Below are 25,060 nucleotides of genomic sequence, written 5' to 3'. Positions count from 1 at the left end.
GACTAAAATCTACTTGCTTTGTCGTCATTGTTTGTGGTATGGTGCAAATCACGATAGATTCATGATAGATCATGATAGATTTGATCAAAAATCTATTTTTTTTTTTTTTTTTTTATCAATGATTCATCTTGTGTGTGAAATGTAAGGGTGGGGAGGTTTTTTTTTTTGTTTTTTTTAACAATATACTATCCACACCGTTTTTATCCTACGATGTGATGACCACCAAATCTCATTCCTACCCTACATCCACCTTACACGGACCAATTTCACAAACACTTGGAGGAAAATAAGCTATGAACAAGAACATTTTGCACATTTTGTCGCTGATGTTTTTTTATTCACAAATTAAAAATGAGAAGCTGTTCCCATATGCTCCACATCCAAGTTGGGAAAAACAGAAAATCCAAATGTGCCAAGTTATGATTATGATGAATACCAGAGGTTAAATACCAAAGGTGCTACTAAGCAAATGAAGGTGTTGAAAGCTTATTTTACTGAGATTTCTGATTCCCATCTAACATAATTTAGTTTTCTTGCAATAGTTATAGTGTATTTGACCAGCAGCACTGCCAAACATAGAGGTGGGGATGGGTTGGACTTCCTCATGGTACCTGATGCATGTTGACCATTTGCATTTGTGCGAGGGCTGAAATAGCACCAAAAACCTGTCAGCCAGGGTGAGGAGTTGTGCCCTCTGTAATTAGCATACTAATAAATAATTAAAAACACAACAAAATGTAATTCAGTGGTATGGTGGCCTAGTCATGACATGAACTCGTTTAAATGCACACTATAGGTAAAGGGACCAAGCCCATTTTTGAGGGAATATTTGAGGAAAAAAAGTATGCAGTGAGAATTTTTAAGCTTCTGGGGGCATTTACAAGGATTCTCAATCTGTATGTGAGTAATTTGGGTGCACTAAAGCCTCAGGGAAAAAAATATAAATATCTGAACAAGCAACAGCAGTGCAGAGGTGGTGGGAACAATCTAGTCACAGATAGTGTAAACTTTGTTTTACATCAATGAAGGTGCACATTTAATGTTCAGTGTTAAACAGGCGGGCATTTTTCCAAGCAGACTCACATTCTAAATGCACTTGAGTCATGCATGCATCCAACAGCATGTTCCTCATGAATCAGACTGAGGCAAGTGTGACGATGCCACTTCAAGGTGTGGACTGATAAAAAGAACACCGCCGCAGCTTGATGCAACTGACTCTCACATGGTGCATGCATCAACGACAGGGGCTTTTCTTTTGCTACTATGCAGGCTATGGAGGCTATGTAACAGAGCTTGACATATTTAGCAAAATTATTTTTTTTTTTATAAAAAAGGACTGCCACCCTGATCATGTGCTTTATAAATGTACCATTGCATCAGGAAATGTCCAAACCTTTATCCCTTTTGTCAACTTAGGAGCTCAATAATACACAAAAAAAAAAACAAATGAACAGGAAACTGGAGCATTTAACTTAAGAAGAATGAAGTCTACACTAAGTTACAGAAAATTTACTTAAAACACTTGCAATTACAGTTGATAACATCACATGAAACTTGTTACAAAGAACTAAAGCTGTACAACATCCTACTAAATCGAAGTAAAACATATGTGCACAGTTTGTGTAATGATCACAGCAGAACTGCTTGAAAACCCTACACTGAGGTAAACACTCATCTATACAAAATAAAAATATGATCAACTGCGTGGCTACAAACTGGCCAGCTAAAACAGCTGATACTCCAAAAATAAGTTCCGAAAAGTGTTGGGTGCAGTTAGAACCGTCGAGGTGCTCCTTTGAAGGGCTTGAACCCTCCGACGTTACCGCCACTGGGAATGGAGTTGCTGGTGATCTGTACAATTCGGTTCATACCAGATGAGGAATGGCTGAAGAGAGAGACAAATGACAAAACTGAGACGGCTGAACACTGAGGACACAAAATTAAAATTTATTCTCAGTTGAATAAAATTGTGGTATACCTCGAGTGTGGAGCCATCATGCTGCCCCGGTTGTCTGCCATCCTGCGGTTGTCAGAGAAGCCCCCGCCCTGTGACCCTGCGCTGCTGTGCCACTCCTTCCTCAGCCCCTGGTCCCTGCCGTGACGCTCCACCACCACCTGGCGGCCGCTGCCAAAGGGCTGCCAAGACATCAAAGGCTTAGATCTTTTACATTTACAGTTAAACTGTAATTTCACAGATGACCACAAAATACTCTGCAATAGTGAGCCCTAGTCATCTCCGTAGTAAAACTGCACACCAGGAATTCAAACTTTGAGGCTTCTAAAAATGAGTGGAAAATTTAAACTACCATATTTAGCAGGACAAGAGTATAAGGCCTCAATTTTAAATCATTTCGTCCGTATAAAAAATTTTCAAGGACATGCAAACACATCTTGTAGCAGGCTGTAGTGATTGATGATTTAAAAGAATACTTTACTCACAATGTATAATTTTTGTATCAAGTACCCACCATGTGTGCTGCCTTCTACCTCTGAAAAACAAAGTTTTACTTGTACGCTTTCATTGTAAATTCATATTCGAAGAACACTAGCCAGCTATGATCCAATGAAAAAAAAACAGGTCTGTAATTTCACAACACTATAAAAGTTCAGGTTAAAAAGCTCACACTCGCCATGCTGTCAAACCGAGGTCTCTGTTATACATGTGCATACTCAGTATTTCCCAAACATGTATTTTCGCTCAAATCCAGCTGCAAAGACAACTTCCACAAATCCTCTCATACACGGTCATGAAGTGCACAAGCACATCCGTCTAAGATGCTTGTCCAGTGATGGACACAAAACCAGGGAAATATGTCTGTTTTGGACATCAGAGGCTTGATTACACTTATGACTGGGTATTATTAACATTTTATTGATTATGATTCTGTTTATCGATTCTGAAGGCAGCACATGTTGAATGCTTGATAGAAACATTATGCATTGTGTGTGAAGTTTTCCTGTAAGACGGATGCAGAGACAGCTGGAAGTCAAGAGGCATGCTGACCTGGTCTCCCATCACCATTGGCCGTCCACCTTCTCGATCACTAAAGCTGCTCCTCCCCTGGCTGGCTGAGGAGCCTCCTCTGATCGCAGGGCCCGGGCCGTCTCTGCCCGAACGCTCTGGACGCATTCGCACAGCTCCACTGCCCGACCCAGCAGTTCAGGTAATATTAAAAAAAAGACAGGAAAGTTAGCTTTCACTTGAAAGGTAACAGCCAGACTGACAGAGAGTATAGCTCATGCGTTGTATGAATGTGTTTTACCGCATGTCCCCCTTGTTGGTATTCATGCCGCCATCACTCTTCCAGCCTCCATGTGCTCCGTCTCTCGGTGAGCGGGTGTGCGACATGCCAGGCATTGCTGCTCTGGCTCCCACAGGGCGGTCGGGCATGGGTACAGGCCGCCTCTCATCTCTGTCCCTGCGGTCGGTGTCTCGGAGGTCTGTGCGTGGAGGAGGGGGCGGCTCACCTCTCCGGACTGTGTCAAAGTTCTTGGGGTAGCGCTCAAACCCTGAACCTGCTCTATGAGGAGCGGGCCGGTTCTTCTTTACTTCTGACTCACTGTCAAACCGATTCCGCCTAGAAAACAGACAGAAAAAAAGGTGAGATTAGCAACATCAGGAAAGCTAAACAACACAGCAAGAGATCATAGGATACATCTTTCATTTAAACAGACACTGTTTTACTTAATAATCAATACCATCAAGTATAAAAAAAAAAAACAAAAAAAAAACACTTTCCATCAATTTGGACATTTACTGCAATCACTGATGTTCCACCTCAGCAGGTTTCATTGTTTTATTCTCTCACAAATATTTTTCCTTTCATTTCAGTCTTTTCTTGTGTGGCATTTTGCAGACAGGTGCAGTGGAGAGAGAAAAGGCAGACAGGGCAGAGAAAGGGGATGACATGCAGTGAAGGCCCCAAGGAAGAATCAAACCCAGGCTGCTGCAGCTGAGACTGAGCCATTATTGAGCCACCAGGATGCCCCATCAACTCATTTCTGAAGATTTAATATGCCATCATACTTCACAGAAGTCTCTTTTCTTTCCTTCAGCTAGGGCTCGTATTGTTGAGCAAACAGCTATATGCCAATTTGACTTCACACACACTTTTCAAAGTGTCTGTGTGCACTGCACTTACTCTTCAGCACAGACGCGATTCACTGTTTACACTAGAGATTGACGATCTACACATCCTATGTTTTTTATACTGAATAGATCAAAACACTTCAGACACGATGCCTCGCTGCAGAAACAGACTTCCAATATTCTTTCTGCAGTTTGTGTCGAGGCCGCAGCAGCTGACAAACACTTGTACCTGTCGTAACTGTTGGGCTGCTCAGCAGCAGCATCTGGAAAGCGGCCCCGGTCTCGTGGGCTGAAGTTTGAAAAGCGGTTCTGCTGCCGGTTGTAATCGGAGCCTTGACTCAGGCGGACATCTGACTCCGTCTGCATCTTCTTGTTGCCATTCCAGTAGGGATCATCCCTCCGACTGAAATATTAAATACAGAAATAGTTCATTTTCTAAGTTGCACTGTGAATCACTTTGGATGGATACACCTCAGGGCTGATCTGAACATATCTGAGATATATTCAGCACTCTACCACTTGCATTTGAATTTTTACGAGAACAACTTAATGTTTGCCATTTTCTAACTGTGGTGAAGGGAGTGACTTAGTATACTGTTGGAAACTACAGCCAACTGGACAGCAGAGTGTCAGGAGGGCTCCAGGTGAGGTTTCTTGGGGCCCTGCAGCTTCACTGATTTGCTGTCAAATGTTCTTGTCCTTTCTCCTCTGAAATGACTAGAATAGGGGAAGGAGTGAGCTCACCAGCCTCCGTTATCTGAAAACTGCTGGCCAGGTGGGAGGGGGCTAGGAGAGAGGAATGGCTAGGGAGACCCATTCATTCAAAGTAGCCATAAAAATGTTTAGGACAGTAAACATTTAAGATGTGTTTATTTGAGCTGCTGAATGGTTTTAATGACTGTCATAAGGTCTGAGTCACTGTTGGCAAAGTGGCTCTCCAATGCAGCACTGTACTGTGGTTTGGCAGCTCTGATGGCCCTAATGAGTTGGTCACTGGCCAGGCAGCTTTCTCCATTTTGACCAGTAACTTGACTTTAGTTTGGCTCCCCAGTTCTATAGTAAGCCTAGGTGTAACACTGTTATTTAAAATGGCCTCCACTGGCAAGGAGGATTTCTCAGAGAAACCCTGCAAAACTGCAAACTGCATTTTTCCTTACAAGCCACTACAGAAAGTATTTTTGGTGATGATTACGAAAACAGCATGAAATTGTGGGGTGACGTGCTTGCAGACAGAAATACTATGTTTATACCCGTGTTCCACATCACGGCCTCTTTTAAGGTTGTTCCTTTTCTCCTGCTCGTAGCGGAGCTGCTCCTGCTGCCTCCGCAGCTCCTCACGTTCACGTGCCAGCCGCTCTGCCTCTTTACGCCGCTCCTGCGAGACGTTAACAAGCATTTAGTGAATTATTAAGAGATTTGCACGTAATTATACAATGAAAATTTGCTAATCTGATATTCTTCAGTAATAAAATCGATCGTAGCTATTGATTCCAGCCAAATGGAACAGAGCTATGCCCCTCTTTTATTTCTCTGCTGAACACCTGACATTAATTGTGCAGCTGCTCATCATCTCTGATATGGACTCTGTTCATCTGAATCAGGCAACATGTTTAGTCAAGTCATCAAATATAGACAGTGATTTACCTGTTCTATACGGATCCTCTCTCTCTCAAGCCTCTCCCTCTCCAAGCGCTCTCTTTCCAGTTTTTGTCTTTCCATCTCTAATCTCTGGCGTTCCCGGAGCAGGTTCTCCCGTTCTTCACGTTCTCGCAGCAGACGGATACGCTCCCGCTCCCGACGTTCTCGTTCTGCAATTTCTCGTCGCCTTAAAAGGACAAACAAACTGGTCTCAGAACATTAAAAACATTATTTAATATTAAGCGACCTCACGATTCAGACACAAAACATGTGAACTGTTCTGTTCAACAGGCCTACCTCCGTAACTCCACGGCTCTGCGGACACGCTCCAGACGAGCCAGTCGTTCACGCATCCTCTGCTCCTTCATCTTCTCAAAAGGCAAGATGTCTTTGCTGCCTCCTTTGTTGGGAAAAGGTCGCCCTTTATCTTTCATCATCTCCAACTGTTGAAAAAAAAAATACACATTTTAGTGCGAGTGAGTGAGTGTGTTTAAGAAAATGCTCTTAAGTCACATGTTAATAATAATAAGCTTCAAACCTCTTCAGGGGGAATCAACCATCTCGGCCGCCGCTGCATGTTCATGTTGAAGAAACCAGGCTGAAATTTGTCAAACAGAATCACATTCAGTATCTTACAATGACAAAAGGACATTTGAATTTATAAATTTAAAAACCAAATGCAAATGAACACACGGCTGCCAAAAGATTACTTTGTCAAAATGCCTTCCCCTTCTGAAAGGTCTCATTTTGCCGAAGTTAGGATCTCCTTTGGCGTGATCTATCACCACCATCTTCCCCGGGCTTTTTGCACCTACAAAAGAAAAAAACAAGTCATGCTGGCATCGGTTGTTAACTCCAGTAAAGTATGTGAAAAAGAAGAGGTATAAAACTCACGGCCATGTTTTTTATCATCTTTCTTGGAAGAATCTAGGGTTGACGTAGATGAAGCTGCCTCAGATTTTCCACTTTTAGACTCCTGTTTCTTGGCCAAATCTTTGTCTTTTTCTGATGGTTTATCAGACTTCTTGTCCTCTTTTTTGGAGGATGGCTGGGCTCTACACAAGAGGGGAAATAAAGAGGTTAAAGTTGCTTTCATTTGTCAATAAACAAATGAACCTTACAACTTTTTTTCTTCACCTACTTGTTAGGTGTCTTTAGTGTGGTACTGCGTTTATCACTTGATTTGCTGGAACTCATTTTGTCCTCTGCTTCCTTCTTTGATGGTTCTTTTTTAAATGGATCATTTTTGACCTGAAAACAAACACAGCAAGCGTCAATCACATTTTTGGGACAAAACATTTTCCACTAAATAATGCAAAATAAGCTCACCTAAGCCCTCTGATACTGAATTTCGTGAGAAAATATTTTTGGACTTTTTGTGTAGCCGCTTACCCGTTCAACATATATCTGCTGTCCATGGAGTTCTGTGCGGTCAAGGTGTGAGATGCATCGTGTCACCTCTGCACTGGAGGACATGGTCACCAACCCATAACACTTTGCACCAGGGCTGCGAGCATTTGTCACCACTTTGGCACTGAAAACCTGTTGGCAAGAAAATACAGGTTTGGTGCAACCATCTTTCACATGGCTTTCACCATTAAGTGGAAGTGAAAGGGGGTGTGAGGGAAAACAGCTGTGAAGCTTTTCTAGAGTAAAGGATCAATTATCAATGTTCAGGCTGCACTGCATTTTCTGTCACAGACCAGCATAACCTTTGTCTCTAAAAAAAAAAAAAAAAAACATTTTTTAGCAAAGTACATATTTTAGTATATGGAGGGCAAAAGCCTACTGTTACCCCCATTCAGCTGCTGGCTAAATGGCTCGCCATCTGATCTGTGTCCGGCTTGTTTTAAGTTCTAGTGGTTTAACACTCCAGCATATGACCAGGTCAACACTTCCAAAGAGGGCGGTGATGCTCGCTATTTCACACAGTGCCATAAGGGAGAAAGATGTGCAAAAGACATATACATTTAAAGAGCAGAGCAATTCTCTCTGACACATATTGAGAGCTCCCGATTTCAAAATTTTGTCAATCTTTTGACTTAGATCCATCTTCAAAATCAAGCCCAGTCTGCTGTGATTGGTTCTTGTGTATACAGAAAAGCTTTGTTGTATGCGCTAGACACTGTAATCTTAGGGTTCACGTCAACACTGTTGCCCTGTCACACCTAAGCACAAACTTCATTAAGTCCTGAACAGAATCTTCCTCAACAGCAACGCTGTTGTTGTTTACACTAATCCATATGTTGCAACACCTCCTGAACAGAGTATCTGTGTGAAATGGGTTATAGTGAGACTGGTGGGAGGAGGAAAATGAAAAATGCAAGCCACTCTGCTTCACACCTGGATCTGAGCATTTTTCTTCCTTCCCAAATATTGTAGTGAAGATTTCACACCTATTGGTAACAATTATTTCACACCTATTGTAACAATTAATTCAGGCAACCTAAGAATTTATTTACCTTGCCATATTTGCCAAACAGGTTCTTTAGATCAGCTGCTTTGGTGTTAGAAGACAGGCCGCTCACCCACAGGTTACGAGACGAGCTGCTGATGCTACTGCTGGTGTTTCCTGTGAAAGGGTTTCCAAAACATGAAAACTCTGGTGTTACTGGGTGTCAAAAAGCAACTGCAAAAAGGTAGGGAAAAAACACTACCAAATCTCAGAATCACACTGCCCAACGTGAATGCAAATGTCTTCTCACATTTAAGAAAACATGGACCTAAAAATCCTTACCCTTTTCATCTTTTGCAGCTTTTCCGTCTCTGTCTCTTGAAGAACTACAAAGCAAATGTTGCAACAATAAACAGAGGAAATGAGTGCCAGTAAATGAAAACCCTTGTGGAGAGTGAAAACCACATACATCTTATGGAATAAAACACCATATTTAAAACATTTCAGAAAAAAAATCCCCATAGGCAAGGCGTGGATTTGAACAAATCTCTCAAAGGCTTCTTTCATTCATTGCTTTTCCACTGGTGAGATGGGTCAGGTTGTCAGCCAATTTATTCCCTCGACCAATGAAATCTTCAGAAGTGTGATCAACTTCACAGCGAATCATTTGTCAAAAAGGGAAAAACCAAAAACTGCCATCACGGGGAATAATGCTCTTTTACAATGCCTTGCGTAGGAACTGGAAAAGGCATTAAAACTGCTGGAAAGGTCAAAGTAACAGGTGTTTTCGGCTCCTGGTTAATGCCACAATTTAACCAACTTCAGAAAAATAAATTAAGGTAGTAAATGGCAGGATTAGGTACATCAGTGAACATTTCCCTTAAGGAAAAAACAAAAATAAAAAAATCTTGAGGCTACCCACAATGCTGCGTTCTTAGTGAGCTGGAACTTGGTAGTAGTATCAAAGAACTGACATAGAAAGACAAACCTCTTTGCTTGACCTGACGCCCCAGTAGTGGAGGGGCCTTTCTTCCCAGAATCCTTTTCTTTGTCTCCTGTTTCGGCTTTCTTCAAGGCCTCTCTGCTCTCTTTCTTCATGGGGTCAACCTTGGTTCCATCATCTTTCTTACCATCTTTATGGCCCTCCTTCTCTTCTATCCTCACATCATCATCTGGACCCATCTCAGCAGAGGCCTCTGGCTCGTCTGTGCCCTTCTCGGCCTCTGGATCTGGAAGTTTCACATGTTTACCTGTTTCCAGGAGATCATCACCATCGACATCAAGTGTGATGGCATCTTCGTTCGGGATCGAGACCGATAGGTGGTCATCCTCAGCTTCTTTTGAGGAATTCACGGCTTCAGCGTCCATCTCGGCCACTTCGGCCTCCACCTCTGGCTCGGCCTCCACGTCAGGCTCAGGTTCAGCATCGACCTCGGGCTCAGGCTCTGATTCGGCCTCAGACGCCATCACAGCTTCTGACTCCGGCTCCGCCTCAGCCAGGGCCTCTGCCTCAGGCTCAGTGAGGCTGTCCTCGCAGGGTGGAGGCTTAGAATTTTCGTGAGTACCATCATCTGTATCAGTTACATCTGAGGGATTTAATAAGGATAAACATGGCAAAAAAACACAACTTTTAACATTGACATGTTGTACGTTACTTGACCTAGAAAGTAGAATAGAAAGCAGATTAAGTATTAGTGGTCATCGAGGGCGCAGACACCACAGGAAGACACAAAACACATAATCCTTATTGAACATGGGTATGGTGTTTCAGTATTCTTCATTTCTTGTTACCACTAGTGCTTTAGTCACAAGCCAAGTCGAATGTGCAATTCCAGATGACTTCTCAGAGGGGTGACATTTCTTCAGCAGGGAAATGAGGGCTTAAGTTCAAATGAGGGACAAATGTCATCAGTTCATCCATCAGTCAATTTCTTCCCCAGCTGCATCCCCAGCTGGTCAGGCCAGTCATACAGAAAGTCATCTTAGAGTTCATCATGAAAATCTTCCATAGCTTCACTTCATCAGTAATCCAGGTCATCGATGTCTGCCTTCAGAATGGTGGGAAAAACACCACAAAAAAAAGACATCTTCCATCATCAAATCCATGCTGTAGCTTCCTGCCCAATCGCTTGTATAAAAATGCATCTCTTTGGTCACAACAACATGTCCTTGCCAAGTCTTTAGGCTCTTCTGTGTCCAGTTCTTCACCGTGTACATCACACCAGGGCTGCAGTCAGCAAATTGTGGAATCTCGATGTGTGCCTTCTACGCTGAATCCATGCCTTTTCTTGAGTCGGCCGCATGACTCAAGGCCCCTGCATCTAAAACTTCCAAGGAGCCAAGCAGTCGTTCGAACTAATGAGTCGCCAACTCAGTGATTCACGTAGTGTACTGATGACAAAAACACAGTCTTCAGAAGCCATAATGGTGATTACTAATATTAAACATGTCCAAACATGTTGCCTTTTGTGACCTAGATGATGTAGCCGAAGAATGAAATATCACCAGATGCATGATATGCAATCTATTACGGAGAAGGAGTTTCTCATAATAAGTGCCACCTGTTTAAAATGAAAACAATGTTAAAATTTACATTGGTTGGTTTACAAACATACCTTTTTCTGATTCATCCTCTTCAGCGTCCTGAAAAAAAAAAAAAAAACAGACTCTTGCAAACAAAGATTTCAATATAATAGACAGAGCACGAAAAGTTACTGCTGACTAACTTCATACAATTTACTAATAATGGTAAGGTATTTTCTTAAAGATGACAAATTTATTTTGAACTGTGATTTAAACTCAAGATGCCGGTAACAAATAGGAAAGCATTGTTGAAGATGCACTGACAGGTATTTGGATTATTTGAGCCAAACTGGTGCACATTTTCACACTTTTTTCTCATTTCTGCAGGGCCCACAGTAATCAAGCCTCTCAGAATCACTACTGGAATCCTGTAAAAGTGTTTTTATGACTAAAAATGGTCACTGCTAAGAGCAGGACATAAGAGTTAGTTATCCAGCTTCCTAAATTCACTCTGAGCGAGAAGTAGGAGTTCTTCTTTGAGAATTAATTACACCACTATTTTACAACAGGCACAGCCACTACAACTGATGATGACATACTGTAGTTTCTCTAGTGCAAAACATGACTCTGACTCTACAATACAACAAGACAAATATACATCCAACCGATTATATCAACATGTTGTCATGATTACCACCCCATAAAAAAAATTTGTCCTCAATAGAGAACGGGATATTATGGGTAGTCGTCACCATAATTTGTATCACGCTCTTTTTTTCACTGATTTAGATCACAGCAACTACAGGAGTATAGAAATACAGCGAAAAAAGCGACAGCAAAATAAACCCAATAAACATATTTATATTACTTTAACTTGATCTTGAACAATTTGAACTTGCACAGGTGACCTGCGGCTCTGTAGTCCCCCTTAAGGAGAAGACAGGACCATAACTGAAAGATTTAAACATTTTTGGGGGGGTTTTGTGCAAAACATGTCTACTATTGTGTCATACAAATAAAGAGATTGAGGAGACTTCATCGCCCATCATTTATTAGGTAAAACGTGTTACTAAGAGTAACATTGCAAATATAGTCTAAATCTAGCAACGCCCCCTTGTTAGCCCAGCCATCTGACGGCATTTTGCTTTCAGGCTGGAAAAAGCTCACCCCCTCACCCCCACCCCCATCACTGGGTTGCACCTGTGCACTCACTCCACATGGAGACTGCATTTAAAAACAGAGGCACATGCCACAGTTACCTTGGAGAATGTGTCTTCTTCCACAGTGTTCTCTGCATCCGAGTCCACTTTTTTCCCTGAAAAGTGACAAGGAACAGGAAAAAAGACAATTAGAAAACCAAAGAGACTTGTGAAAGGCAAACTTGCTAGAGACGACTACAGCATAAATGTAAAGATTACCTTTGGCTTTTGGATTTTTCCGACTGTCAGTAGCAAGTTGGATCTGAATGTTTTCTGAGTCGCCACCTTCATCCTCGACGGCCTTAAAAGAGGAGGATAAAAGGTAACTTACAATTGAGATGTTAAAAAAAAAAAATAGAAATGTGTATTATTACCCTGGAAACCAGAATAGAAACTTCACCTGACATTACATCACTTACATCACTAATAATCCCTCTAAACTATAGAGATTAAGTTGTGAAGTGGACATTCATTACTGAGCCACGTCGGATCAAGCAAACGCAAAAGTATAATTCCAGAGTTTCTGCCATCATAGCGGACCATTATGTTCAAAATCTGACAATTAACTCACTGTAGAGATTTATCTACATCTATTTCATGTACAGCGCAGTTCTCCAAAGCAAACCACGTGACCCAACACAAACTTTAACAATCAAACACAAAAGACAGTTAAAACTAGTTGTTTTAACACAACATCAACACTGTTAAGAAAACTTCATCCTATTTTCCACATTATCCATGGCCTGAAACATGAGCACATTACAGTATTAGCCACATTCACACCATATCAGATGTTTTAAATATGAAACCGTGTCATGTCATGTCACCCTCCGAATACTGTGATGATGATACAAATCATAAGTGTCATGACTCATGTTATGATACATATTGTATAAAACTGCCAATATCCGTCCCCATTAAAAAACACACACACACACAAACAATGATACTACATAGAGCTGCCCTTGAGCATCATCAACCCCTAGCAATGTTTCAAAATGATGAACACCATATTGATACTTGATACTTAGGTTTAGCATGGCAAGAAAACACCTTTTGGCTTAGGGATATGCACGACTAGTCAGCCAGATGTTTAAACAGATCTGCTCTTGAACGTACTAGTCGGTGAAACTACAGCTTTTTGTTACTGACTTTGCAACAGGTGGTCATTCAGAGGTCTCAATGCCAGAGTTTTGGACAAGACATGCCCACAGGGTTAAATTTAGGATTATGGTTGGGTGAGGGTTTGTTTTTGACCAATCACAACATTTAACACATTAACTCGCTCTCAAAAAAGGCACACACCACCTCAAGCGAGCATAAAAACTGTTTTCTGAAAACATTTTCCTTAACCTTTTCTGATGTGATACTTCAAAATGCACATAAAAATATGTTGGTGGAAAAAATACCTACTGACTTCAAACTAATTTGACCTCTAGGAAATAGCTGGGTTGTAGAGTAACCAGGATGTGATGTGGACAAGTCCACATGGTGGTGAAATATCCTCAGCTGTTCTATGCTCACCTAGGTTGCTAACCCAGATCATCATATTTGTAAATCTCCATTTATTTATGCACAGCAAAATGCTCTCAAAATACCACTTTTTGTGTACAGACCAGCACTAACAAAGTTGATTATGCAAATATACCAATTTTTTTGGAGGAAATTAATTACTCTCATTATTTCCCTATTTGAACTGGAAAGATCTCTCAGGAAAAGCACGTGGGACATAACCATGAGCCAGCAAGATGTGAGCTGATAGAATTTTCACAAATAACAGCAATTACAAAAAAAGGATACGAGACTTTATATTTGCATTATCGACTTTGTTTGTGTTTGTTTATGCACTGAAAGTGCCACTTTGGGACTGTTTTACTGTGCTATTAAAATGAATGGAGAGAGGATGACTCACTAACTTACAAAACCTCTTACCCTTATTTATTTGACAGGGACGGATACGTGTACATTGGCCATTTTATAAATATTCAGATGCCTCAGAGGTTATAACAGCATTTACATCTTACGCTATTTTGCAATGTTTGATCGTCACAGAGTAGCAGTAGTAAAACAGGCCTTACGTAGATAGTGGCTGGTGGCTAAAGCAGGAAGTAAAATGACCCTAACCCTACAAACCCTCAAAATTACCCTAGGCAAAGAGGGCATGAATTAGTAACCTAAATGATTCACATATGAATAAACATATGAATAAAATAATTGTTTAAGCACTGTAAATGATAATGAAACATTACTACAAAGTTTAAGTCAAATAGTACAGATAAATTACTCCTACTGTAAGGTTTAACACAGCAGACAAGCTGTTTCCTCCATTATAATATCAGGCTTAAAAGATTGCCAAAGGCTCGGTGAGGACTTTTTTTTTTTTTTTTTTTAAATGGTGGTGATGGTAATACCGGGCGATTAATCGGCTACACAATTATCGTTATAATATCGGCCTTGAAACGTCCACCATCGGTCGGTAGTGGTGCCATGCTCTCCCCAGTCACCTGGACGGCGCGTATGGACGGCCCATACAAACAACCATTCAACAATCATTGTGGCCTGGTGCTAACATTACCTAAATTACTAGGACACGTTTGAACCCCCCCGCCTCCTATTTCGCCAACCTTAACCTTAACCCAGCACCAATTTACATTTACAGAGCCAACTCAAATACACTCACACTGACGATACAAGCTCGGCTGGCGAATGTTACAAGAGTTAAAGTGTAAACAAATCCTCGGACCAGCTCTAGCGACAACTTCACGAAAAACACACAAACTAACGCAAAGTGCAAGCACAGGGATTCCTGTGCGTTTACAATGCAAATACGTGTCGAATAACAACAACAAAAAAACAAACGGTCGACGATTTTACCGTCAATCTTAGCGCGCTAGCAGAGCACAGCTAGCTAGCCAGTGTGAGCCCATAATAAGGTTAACGTTAGCTCGGCTCCGCTGCTCCGCTCTCCCCCGACCCTCCCTCTGTCCCGCACCAACAGAAACCTTCATTTGTCAGCTACCTGTTTCAGCCGGGCAATTAGGACACTTTTCACACCAGAAGTATCCAAATTCCTTCGTTTGAGCTCGGATTTAAGGTCAATTACTCGCAATTCTGCTATTTTCTTACAGTCCGCGGAAATGGCACCCGACGCCATTTTACCTCTCGATTGTTGGAGCGTGTGCGCACGCAGCTTTATTTCTTCGTCGTCGTCTTCTTTCTCTTTTACTGGGGGGTTAGCCATTGACTGCATGCGCATTACCGCCACCTAGTGGTTCACTACTACTTTACTACTTACTAACACGTGTTCCACGTTTTCTTCTTGGTCACAACACTCACCGTCCAGTCTGGTGCTTCTTGATAAGTAAAGTAAGTAAATAAGTAAATATCAGCACATAAATAAGAGTACATGTTGTGTCTTGTATGGATGTTTAATAAAAAATAAATGAAAAAATCAAAATCAAAACCAGTGCACAGTGATTCCCTAACTACATACCATGCCAAAGCAGTGTTGTCTTAAAATCCTGTGGGAAAATTTGAAGGAGCACCAGTGCTTATTTGGGCCCCTGCCTCCTAAATGTGTGTGCACAGCCCAGGAAGCTCCAACACACCACCATGGACTGACAGCCTGACAGAGCCCTGCCAACAGGACCACGATGTCTAAACTTGCCTAACCTTTTCATGGTGTTTATCAACTGAGCTGTATTTTGCACAGATGTGGTTTGTGCACCTTTTGATAAATATCACTTGTACTCTGCATATCTACCACCACATCAAAGCTGTCACCAGATCTGACAGATTTCCCCTGGTGGTGCCACTGCACATCTCTGTGGGCAGCCTCTGATACACACAGCACTGCTTTCAAGTTTTGTTCCTGGCTGGTGGTAGCAAACCAACAAAGTGACTGCAGCGCTGTGGCCAGACTCACTGATAAAAAAAAAAAAAAAAAAAAAACACCTCAGACCGCTTTTACACATTTGTGGTCACCTTACACAATGTGCACCCTGCAGAAAGGGTGACACACAATGTGTAGCACGTGTATGTTTAGAGCTTGGGGGGGCTTTAATGGGAAACTACCCTAACCTAAGGGAGGCACAGGCAGGCGCTCTTCACCCTTATTAACTCCAATCTGATACTCTGTCGCCTGCCTGGTGCAACAAACTAGAGAATCTGACATTTGTGAGACATCAGTGAGGAGCTGCTGCCATGCCCAGCTTCCCTAAATATAAAAGTGAATGAAGGCAGCTCACCTGTCCCTTTAGGGTGGTAATCCAATGTCCAGGCTGCCTATGTTTCACCTTTGACTCATTAATTGAACAAAGGGACTTGGGCACATTTTATAATCTTGTCATGTTCTTTTACTGCAACTTAAGTCCCTTACAGTGTCACTAGGGATCATTTTTAAAATGTGAGGGATAGTCATGGAGATACAAAGACTCTCAAAGATAACAGCTTAGTGATGCACCTCAGTCTCCTGCCGCTGCTCAAACAGTAACAGTCAAGTCCTAGCATGGTGCAGGCACTCACTTTATTTCCCTGTAAAGTGTCACCACACAATAAGATCTGCCCCCTCAAACCCACAACAACAGCTTTGATATCAGTTCACCCTCTTTGGTTCGACCCACACTGACAGCAACAACTGTAGCTATCAAGTAAGCCTGAGGAAAACATCTTAGACCTACAGAAACGTTTGCCTCATACAGGAAAGCTGACATTTAGAAATACATCAAATACTTTACAAAAACACTCAGAGCAGGCTTTGTGGTTGAGAGTGTGGAACATAACCTTTAGGGAAAATAATGAAATATGTTGAGTTCAAGCTGGCCTGTGTTCCCTGCTTTTTCAGCCCATCACCAGTCAGGCGTACGGTGTTGATGTTCCTTCATAGGATGATTATATATATAAAACAAAGAGTGCATATGCTGAATTAAGAGGTGCTCCGAAAATGTAATATCAAAAGGAGCGGGTGACAAGCTGCAAAGGGCCACAAGGGTACCTGGGAGCAATTTTTAAATTCAGTGTATGGATTGATGTCTTTGCTCTATTTCTTCCATTAATACTTTTTATTTTTAATTTTTTTTTCAGGTAGAAATTGAGGCTGCCCAAGGGCTGAGGATGCAGACCTGATCCTGAGGTTGCCTTGACGCTGGCCTTGACTATTTTCTTGCAGGGTGTTTAGGTTCAGTCCACAACCAAAGCACATTATCTGCACTGTTTTATGCTCAGCTTTGCAGGTCCTAAAATGTGCTAAGCATGTATAATTGCCTTTTATCTGTCAGCAGCAACTGACAAAATGAAGCCACTCTAATTTTATCATCTCACCAGCATCCCCTTGTTCTTCTCTCTGTGTCTGGACCTCCTCTGGCTTTACTTTATTGAGCTGCCATATCTGTCTATTCGTTCAACAACCTGTGGAGCGAAAGGTTGGCTCTGATGAATGGAGTTCCATCAGACTCAAAGGCTTCAGAGTCAGAAACGGCTCAGAACGAGGCAGGGAGGCAGACAAGAGACCCGTGGTAGAGCTCAGTCAACCAGGCACACATCTGGACCATCGACAATGATCCTGCTTGCAATATCTAGTGATTCTTCCGACAAACACTGACAACCTGTGAAGGTCATAAATAATGAACAAAAACCATTCTATGTTCATCATTCATCTATGCATCTGTCTCTCCACTTAAACAAGAGTTTAGTAAGATGGATGATGACCCCTATATTCGATAATTACATATTTAACTGACACTATGCCGTACTTGTCCTTGATGTAGGTACAATTTAGGGCTATCAACAGTGAGTGACCTCGCCATGGCAAGACATGACTTTGAACAACATTGCACAATAAATCGTTCCATTCAATCAATATTGAATATGAATCCAATCATATTAAAGCATTACCAGTGCTTTAGACCAAGAAAATCAGATCCAGATCTGTATTTACATGTAACAGTTTTTCTGTCAGTATCATCATAGAGGGAATGTGCCAAATAAACTTCATCTGCCATGTAATAATAATAATGATGATAGCAAGAATAATAATAAGAAGAATAATTTCATTATTACAAGAAATTGTTCTTTTATAATCTGCAATAATGTTCTCCTTACTTGCATATTACAGGAACTGCCCTTGGACAGTATGCAGATCAGAGGATCATCAGAAGCTACATATGTACTCCGAATCATTATTCCATGTCAAAACAAATAGCTACCACTGAGTTTCTATGTGCGTGTGCTTTCTTCACCTTAGCCACCAGACATGAAACGTGATCCACAGAGCCTCTGGATGCCACAGCATTGGTACATGGTTGGCTATTCTCAACAGTCATGAAAAGAAAACCCCATTCAAGGCCAAGAGCTGTAATCAGCTGAGTCATTTTCCAAGACCAAGAAGAGAGTAGGCAAATCTTGGAAGCTGCTATGCAAATGCCACATTACAATGATGTTAATTTAATCTCTTCAAGGCCTGCTGACAGTCTAGTCTTTATACACAAATCAATGCAACACACCTACAGTTTTGCATGAAAAATGTTTGCCTTAAGTCAAACTGAAACTCTTCACTAACAAAATGAAAGGAATAGAAATTTTTAGTGTATTTTGATGAATTCAAGACCAATGTTCAAAAACTAAGACAACACTCGGACAAACTGGCTGTTGGGTGATGCTGATTGTGAAGACGCTATGTTTCTCTGTAAATATGCACTCCATGTCTTTGTATGAATTGAATATAAGAGCTGCTGAGCAAGCTGGTTTTGTTGGGGCTTTATTTAGTTTCCCGTCAGGAATTGTTATTTCCTGTTTTCATCTGAATGCTAGTTTCCCTCTCGAGGCCAGGTCCAGGCATGGAGTGGTAACCCAATCACAAATAAATGTAGCAGTCAGTTGGATTTGGCAAGGGTTTATCCTGCTGGGCTGAAATGGACAAACCACAAAATCGTAAATAGTTGATTATCCAACACAATAGAACTTTTTTTTTTCCACAGTAGAAATTTTGACATAAAATATCACATAAAGACAGGTCTGTAGGTGTAGCAGAGGTCTATAATAAGGTCTATAATATTATCTGAAGATGGATGCCATCAATGTGAATGTACAAAAGAAAAAAAATCCTTACTTATCGGGTATTTTTTTTTAACCTCATTCAATGTCCTTTCTTTTCAGCCACAGCTCCTTGGTTGCCATTAAATTGCATAATATGAAACGGTGCAAATTATGCAAATTCAAATGGCTGGGTAGGCCAATTTAAAACTACCCCTATTTCCAGATGGTGTAACGCAGCAAACTGGCGAAGTGCAAATCATGTCATTGAAGTGCATTAGCCATCTAATAGTTAATCGGAGGTCGTTGCACTAATCGGAGTTATTGTACAGGGCAGTGTGTGGGAATTCCCTGCAGAGCACTTTGGGTGAGGGTGGTGTGTGTAATGTTGAACAGGGTTATTCTCACAGTCTCAGTGAGAAGGTGTTGAACTGGACTGAATGGGTGTTTTTGGTGGTGCATGTACTTTACTATGTATGCACAGGCTGATGGGCTGACAGAGAAACTATTTTGCATTTGTGAAAAGGAATGATTAAAAAAAAAAAAAAAAAAAAAAAAAAAACATCAGGGATGAACACAGCCAATAAGAGCTGAAGTTGTCACACAGCCACGTTGTGTCCGCTAGTGGGCGCCCTCGTATAGATGGATGGAGCATGTGTACAGATGACATATGCAGAATGATCAGCCTGCGTTATAAGTTGATCAGAGCAGATGCATTTGACTGTAGATACTCCTGCGTTACCAAGAGGGACCAGAGAACCGTGCATCTACACCCATAGATATCTATAATAAAGGCTAGATGTCTCGTGGGCGCTGCCGGCCAATGGAGTCGCACGTCCGCACATGGCGGCCATCTTGCCACAGTCAACTCGCTCACCCATAACATTGTGTGGTAGTGGTGCATGTACTTTTAAATAACCATAACTTGCTCAATTTTCTACCGATTTTCAAACGGTGTGGTTTGTTATAAACGTCAGAGATGTAGCTATAATACTGTATTTAATTAATAATTTTGTTACACTTCCAGTCAAACACCCAGAATTGTAGCCACGTTAATAATGTTTGTAAGAAACCAAACCGTTTGTAAATCCGTCAAGATTTCAGCGAGATAAGAGCATTTACGTTTGTGCAGATCGCTCACCTTCCGTCTGTTACCATAGATTCTGCCAGAGAGCTTGCCTGTGGCAAGATGGCCGCCCGGTGATGACGTTACAGACTCCGCCGTAAGACATCTAGCCTTTATTATAGATATCTATGTCTACACCCTCCACTGGGGAAAACGCGTGTGTTAAAAGAAATTAACATGGAAACGCACTGTCGCAAAGTGTCGTGAAGCAGCGGCGGCGGCGGTGTGGCGCCCCCGTGCGGCTGAGAGCAGACGTTGCTGTGTTGTATCAGTAGCCAGACGACCTGCTGGGTAAACAACAGTGGATGCCTCGAAAGACCAGGAATGGGAACTTCGTCGAGGGCTAATAGTGAGATATTTTTATCTTCTCCTATGGATAACACACTAGAGAGACTGTAGGACACGCTACGGTGGTGTGAGAGTCCGTTGAACACCAATAATGACTGGGTAAAATCGGCTCTTTGGTTAGTGAAGTGGAGCTAGCGTTAACGTTAGCTTTAGCCCGTCGCCAGCCAGGGCCCTTTTGCCTTCGATTTTGCCTCTCAGCTCAGCTCGGGACTGTGTTGTCAGTTTCACAATCCCAACCACTAACCTCCTCGGATCGCGATGTGTACGTAGGCCCGGCTCGTTTAATAGTCAGCCTTAACATTTGTACAACCACCTATTTTCATCGGTTTGTCCCAATTCCCCACTGGGATCAACCTTACATGTTTCAAAAAGGCCGGTGACAAATTTGAAAAAAGGACTAGACCCAGGTATGTTTTGTCTTTGTTGTCCTCTCTCAGGAATATGTGTCAGGCTAAGTGGCTAACTGTCCAGTTTGCTGTTTTTTTTTTTTTTCTTTTCTTTTTTTCATAAGCTGGCTGCATTAGTAATGTAAAGCTATGTCGCACTAACTATCCGTGTTGTGGTGTTTGTAAGGCTAGCACTAGTTTTAACGTTGTGTGACCTTAGTCGTGTCAGGGGCTGATTCTTCTGGCTGTAGCATTAGGAGGATGTAGGCAGGCAGCAGCCAGGCTAAAACGTAATTGTGAAGCGTTGTTGGGGGGGTTCAGTTGACTGTGCCCGTCCCGATGAGTTTCTGGATTGATACTGGTAAGATGGAGAAGTACACGTTTCTGTTTCTGTTTCCTCAGTCCTCATTCAGGCTGGTAAGTCGTTACATGGACTGAAAACCCAGCGGATGTCGTGAACAGCAGCTCAGCAGCCCTACATCTTGAATTGGTTTATTGTCCCCGGTCTCATAGCATCATATGTTGCCCCGTGGAGCTAGCTCTTGTTATCTGCAGCTCATCATCCCCATTTTCTCCTCCTCGCTCTCAGAGATCTGCATGTATCCTTGGTGCGCTGGGAGGTTGCCTTCATCCTTTTGAGGCCCCCTGTATTCATGCATGTCCTTGCTTGCTCTGTGGCATCTGAAGGACTAAAGGCTCATCAGTGGGTTGCAGATAAAGTGGAAGTGGGGAATAGGTTGGGGCTTGAGTGCGGCTCCCATCTGCACTTATTTACCTGAGAGAAGCATCCTCACACAGCTGCCAAGCACAGCAGAGCTAATTCACAAAAGTTGCCATTCTGGCAGCCGGCTCAAGGGGTGAGCAAGCTGTCACGTTCCCAGTAGGTGGTAGTCACTGGTTTATCTTTAGTGGGAACTGTAATGCAGTGTAATGTCGTGCATGTTGACCAATTTGATGTTGATGATGTCAGTGGCTCCATTTCCTACATCATTAACAGGAACAGGACAGTCACATACTACTACGAGTCATTTGTTACTGATCATACCCTCTAAAGTCAGAAAAAGTCTTGAATTCATCAATTAAGCCATTAAAAATGAAGTGAATGTAGTAAGTGGGTGGCTTCCCTGTTTGTCAGGCTTTATTTATAAAGAAGTGACTTTACACTCAGTGATATTTCAGTTGAAGCAAATGGGGGGAAGTAAAGCAAACAAAACAGGGCAACTGTAGTTTCATCTAAAGATGTGAATGGGACTGGTTTTATTTTTATCTATTTGTTTTATTTCAATATTTTCCCTTGCAGGTGATCACAGTTTAGAATCAGAAATCAGAAACACTTACTGATCCCTAATGGGAAACTGGGTAGGGGGTTTAGGAAAGGGTTATTGGACAGGACTAATATACAATATGTTGCTTCAACACAATGGTTAAGAGTAGTTCCCTTTCCTTGCTTATAGATGAGGATGTAGATTTTCTCTCTTGATCACATTGTATGAGGCAGTGGGACTCTCTTGGCTCTGTCTTTGGGAGGCACTGTTTGGTGTCTGTGAGTCTGACACAGAATCAGCCCAAAATCATAACAATGACATGTGTGTTCTGTTTTGTGGTGGATTTTCCCTTTAGAGTCAGGATTATTGTTCAGGCTGATTCATGCACTGCCTGGAATCAACAAAATAGTGAGCACGGCACAATTGACTCAGCCCTCACATTTGACATACCCTGTGGCTATTTATTTTATATCTCAAAAAAAGCAGCTCTGGAGTTGTAATTTGTGCTCACAAACAGCGTGTCTCGCCGTGAATAAATGTGTTACAACACTTTAAACACTGTGAAAAATTTGGTGTGGATGCTGATGCTTATTTTGAGACACGTGCTTAAACTTATGTCTTTAAAACGTTCCAAAAATGTATATAATCAGAGTTAAGTTCTTAGCAATTAAATAAATTTATTTAATAAAAAAATAAACTTCCTGATGTCCATATTAGATTTTCTAATATGGACATCAGGAAGTTTATTTTTTCTTTTCCTGAAAGGCGAGTGTTAATGATATTCACACTGCACTGACTGCTTCTTAATAACAAATCTGAAGCTGAGGACAGAGAGACCACACGTTTTTAGGCACTTGACCATATGGAGTGAGCTGTTTTAATATTTTTTGACCTCCTGTATTATTTCAGTATTGCTTTTATATTTCTTTCCTTTATTGTTTTGCTGTTGTTTTGGTTACTGTTTTTGTGTTTTTATTTATCCCTCATGAGGCACTACCCCACTCACCCCCAAAGTGCTAACTGTTATTGTATTACAGAAAAAAACTTTGGTATTAGTATTCATGACTTGTATTCTATATTTGCTTCTCAAAGCAAGTGAGTTTGTCAAATGGGACGTCAGTAATTATAATGTAACCAGTTAATGTTACTCTCTTGGCTAATTTGTGTTAAGTAAATAATCTAAAACATTACAAAATTGGTCAGAATATTGTAGTTTGGTCACTGCTTGAATAAACGAGGTGGCAAGAGGGAAATTACCATCAACATTGTGAAATGATGGAAAAATAATCAAGTGTTGCGACTGTTGTGTGGAAGAAATTGAATAAATAATATTTTAGTTTCATCAAAAACATCCAGCCAGACCAGTCAAATAAAAACTGCTGAAAGTTGGTAATTACAGATTATAAAATAGCAGATTTGAAGTCATCACTTAAAAAGAGGTCTACCACGGTCATCTAATAAAACCCATAGCTGAAGTACAATGGTGTGTTGACATTAAGACTGTTTTTTAAGCTCAGTAGTCAGAGCCTTGATTGTTGATTGATTGGTCTTGGACATCAGTCTCAAGATGTGTCCTTCTCCTTTGGGAAGGATTGATGCATGGTGTTGTGGCTTATGCACCTGAGGTTTATGTCTTCTGTTTTTTCTCCTTCACTTCTCCACTCTACCTTTAGGTTTAGTGAGATGCCACTGATAGATGCCTAGGAACCTGATGCAAGTGTATTTGGTGTTTGTTCTGTGAGGACGGACCTGCCACCATGAAAAGTGAGGTGCCATCGGAGGCCCCAGGCAGACAGGACCATCTGAAGGAGCCCCTAGTCAACCCAGAGCCCATGGAGGCAGCCAAGAGCTTCCCTGGCAATATGGAGGTGATTGGCAAAGCGGGCAGCGAATTTGGAACCCTGTGTGCTGAGTCCAGGCATCGGTCCCTGAGGGACACGGGAACACACAGAGACTCAGAAAGGAGCCTCCCCGGGCGCAAAAAACGCAAAAGCCAACAGGCGGGGCCTTCAGATTGCTCCCTGAAGGAGAGCCACATCAGCGAGAGTTCGCTGGCCCCACAGCGTCCCAGGATAGAACTCTTAGAGCACCCCAGTGAAGATGAACACAATCACGAGTCCTCTTTCAGTGACTGCGCTTCCTCCCCTTCCTCTAGCCTGCGATTTGGGGACTCAGACACTCTCAGCTCAGAGGACGAGGGGGAAGCTGGAGCAACAGGGGGCCAACACAAGGCTCCTGCCCTGACAGCGGCAGGAGGGACCGGCGTCGGGCTGCGTCCCGTTCTGGGTCGAACTCGGAGCAGTCGCTCGCATAAGTGGGTGCGGTCAGAGGCCGAGCCAGTGCTGCTGAAACGACCGTGCCTGAGCAGCAGGCGGCCTCTGCATAGGAAGCGCTATGTGAAAACGGCGTCCGGGGGGGCCCCACGGACACAGAAGCAGAAGGAGCGACTGCTTCTCCAGAGGAAGAAACGTGAAGTGATTGCACGGAGGAAATATGCGATGCTCCACAGCACCAGCAGCTCCAGCGAGGAGCTGAGCAGCGAGTCGTCCTCCCCCTCCTCCACAGAGGCAGAGGATGAGCTGTACGTCGATGTCAGCAGCACCAGCAGCCAGCCCAACAGTGCTGCCGTAGCCACAGGTAAATTACAAGCCTTAACTCTTGATTTCTGTATTACATATATGCATCAGTCATTTAGTTGATATTATCTACAGTGATGCGCCTGCTCTAAGAAAAACAGTGCCTCACGCATGAAGCGCTGGGAACTCTCCATTGTAGGCATTTTTTTTCACAGCGCAAGATAGTTGAAAGCATTGTAAAACATGAAGCAGTCCTTCAGCATAATTGCTGTCTTTTAGAAAATTAATCTGAACTGCCATTAAACTGGTCTTAAAAAGCCAAGTTAAGGTCAGCTTGTCAGTGTGAGACATTTCATTCTTCTCTGCTTGAGGTGATATCAAACTCAGCAGAATCGTTTTGCTGAAGTCAAATCTATTCATTATTGGCATAAAATAACATAAAGGTATAAGGTATAAAATGGTAAAATAAAGGTATAACATTAATA

General features: G+C 42.1%; 3 protein-coding genes across 6 annotated transcripts in view; 2 read left to right on the top strand and 1 right to left on the bottom strand.

The window, feature by feature from the left end:
- Positions 1-839, top strand: part of mindy2 (MINDY lysine 48 deubiquitinase 2) — a 32,390-nt gene extending 31,551 nt beyond the window's left edge. The window contains exon 10 of the mRNA XM_030048313.1: positions 683-839. Within this exon, the coding sequence (XP_029904173.1) occupies positions 683-704 (22 nt within the window). The 3' untranslated portion in view covers positions 705-839. The remainder of the gene's footprint in view (positions 1-682) is intronic.
- sltm (SAFB-like, transcription modulator) lies at positions 330-15,033 on the bottom strand. The gene is made up of 20 exons (XM_030048310.1): positions 14,865-15,033; positions 12,065-12,146; positions 11,906-11,961; positions 10,739-10,766; positions 9,112-9,709; positions 8,466-8,509; positions 8,191-8,300; positions 7,121-7,270; positions 6,870-6,979; positions 6,623-6,783; positions 6,439-6,539; positions 6,267-6,326; positions 6,026-6,171; positions 5,735-5,915; positions 5,341-5,465; positions 4,320-4,493; positions 3,264-3,578; positions 3,005-3,143; positions 1,979-2,136; positions 330-1,885 (listed from the first exon to the last, which is right to left on the bottom strand). The coding sequence occupies exons 1-20, from the start codon at positions 14,997-14,999 to the stop codon at positions 1,774-1,776; spliced, it is 2,985 nt and encodes a 994-aa protein (XP_029904170.1). The 5' UTR covers positions 15,000-15,033; the 3' UTR covers positions 330-1,773.
- Positions 15,034-20,236: 5,203 nt separating this feature from the next.
- rnf111 (ring finger protein 111) overlaps positions 20,237-25,060 on the top strand; it is a 40,422-nt gene continuing 35,598 nt past the window's right edge. For 3 of the 4 annotated variants that reach the window (XM_030076868.1, XM_030076861.1, XM_030076845.1), the window contains exons 1-2: positions 20,237-20,349; positions 23,673-24,636. In XM_030076868.1, coding sequence (XP_029932728.1) covers positions 23,757-24,636 — 880 coding nt within the window. In that variant the 5' untranslated portion in view covers positions 20,237-20,349; positions 23,673-23,756. Of the gene's footprint in view, positions 20,350-20,382; positions 20,756-23,672; positions 24,637-25,060 lie in introns of those variants that run through there. The other variant, XM_030076853.1, reaches the window with a different exon arrangement.

The sequence above is a fragment of the Myripristis murdjan genome, chromosome 3 (assembly GCF_902150065.1).
Source record: "Myripristis murdjan chromosome 3, fMyrMur1.1, whole genome shotgun sequence".
NCBI lineage: Eukaryota > Metazoa > Chordata > Actinopteri > Holocentriformes > Holocentridae > Myripristis > Myripristis murdjan.
The sequence above is the reverse complement of the archived record's forward strand: the minus strand, read 5'-3'. Positions and strand labels throughout refer to the sequence as shown.

Bases quoted from the DNA above. Each gene is read 5' to 3' on its own strand.
- sltm (XM_030048310.1), bottom strand. From the start codon at position 14,999: ATGGCGTCGGGTGCCATTTCCGCGGACTGTAAGAAAATAGCAGAATTG. The intron at 9,710-10,738 runs GTATGTTTGTAA...TAAATCCCTCAG, and splicing joins AGAGGATGAATCAGAAAAAG to ATGTAACTGATACAGATGAT. The intron at 6,784-6,869 runs GTAGGTGAAGAA...CCTCTTGTGTAG, and splicing joins ACACTAAAGACACCTAACAA to AGCCCAGCCATCCTCCAAAA.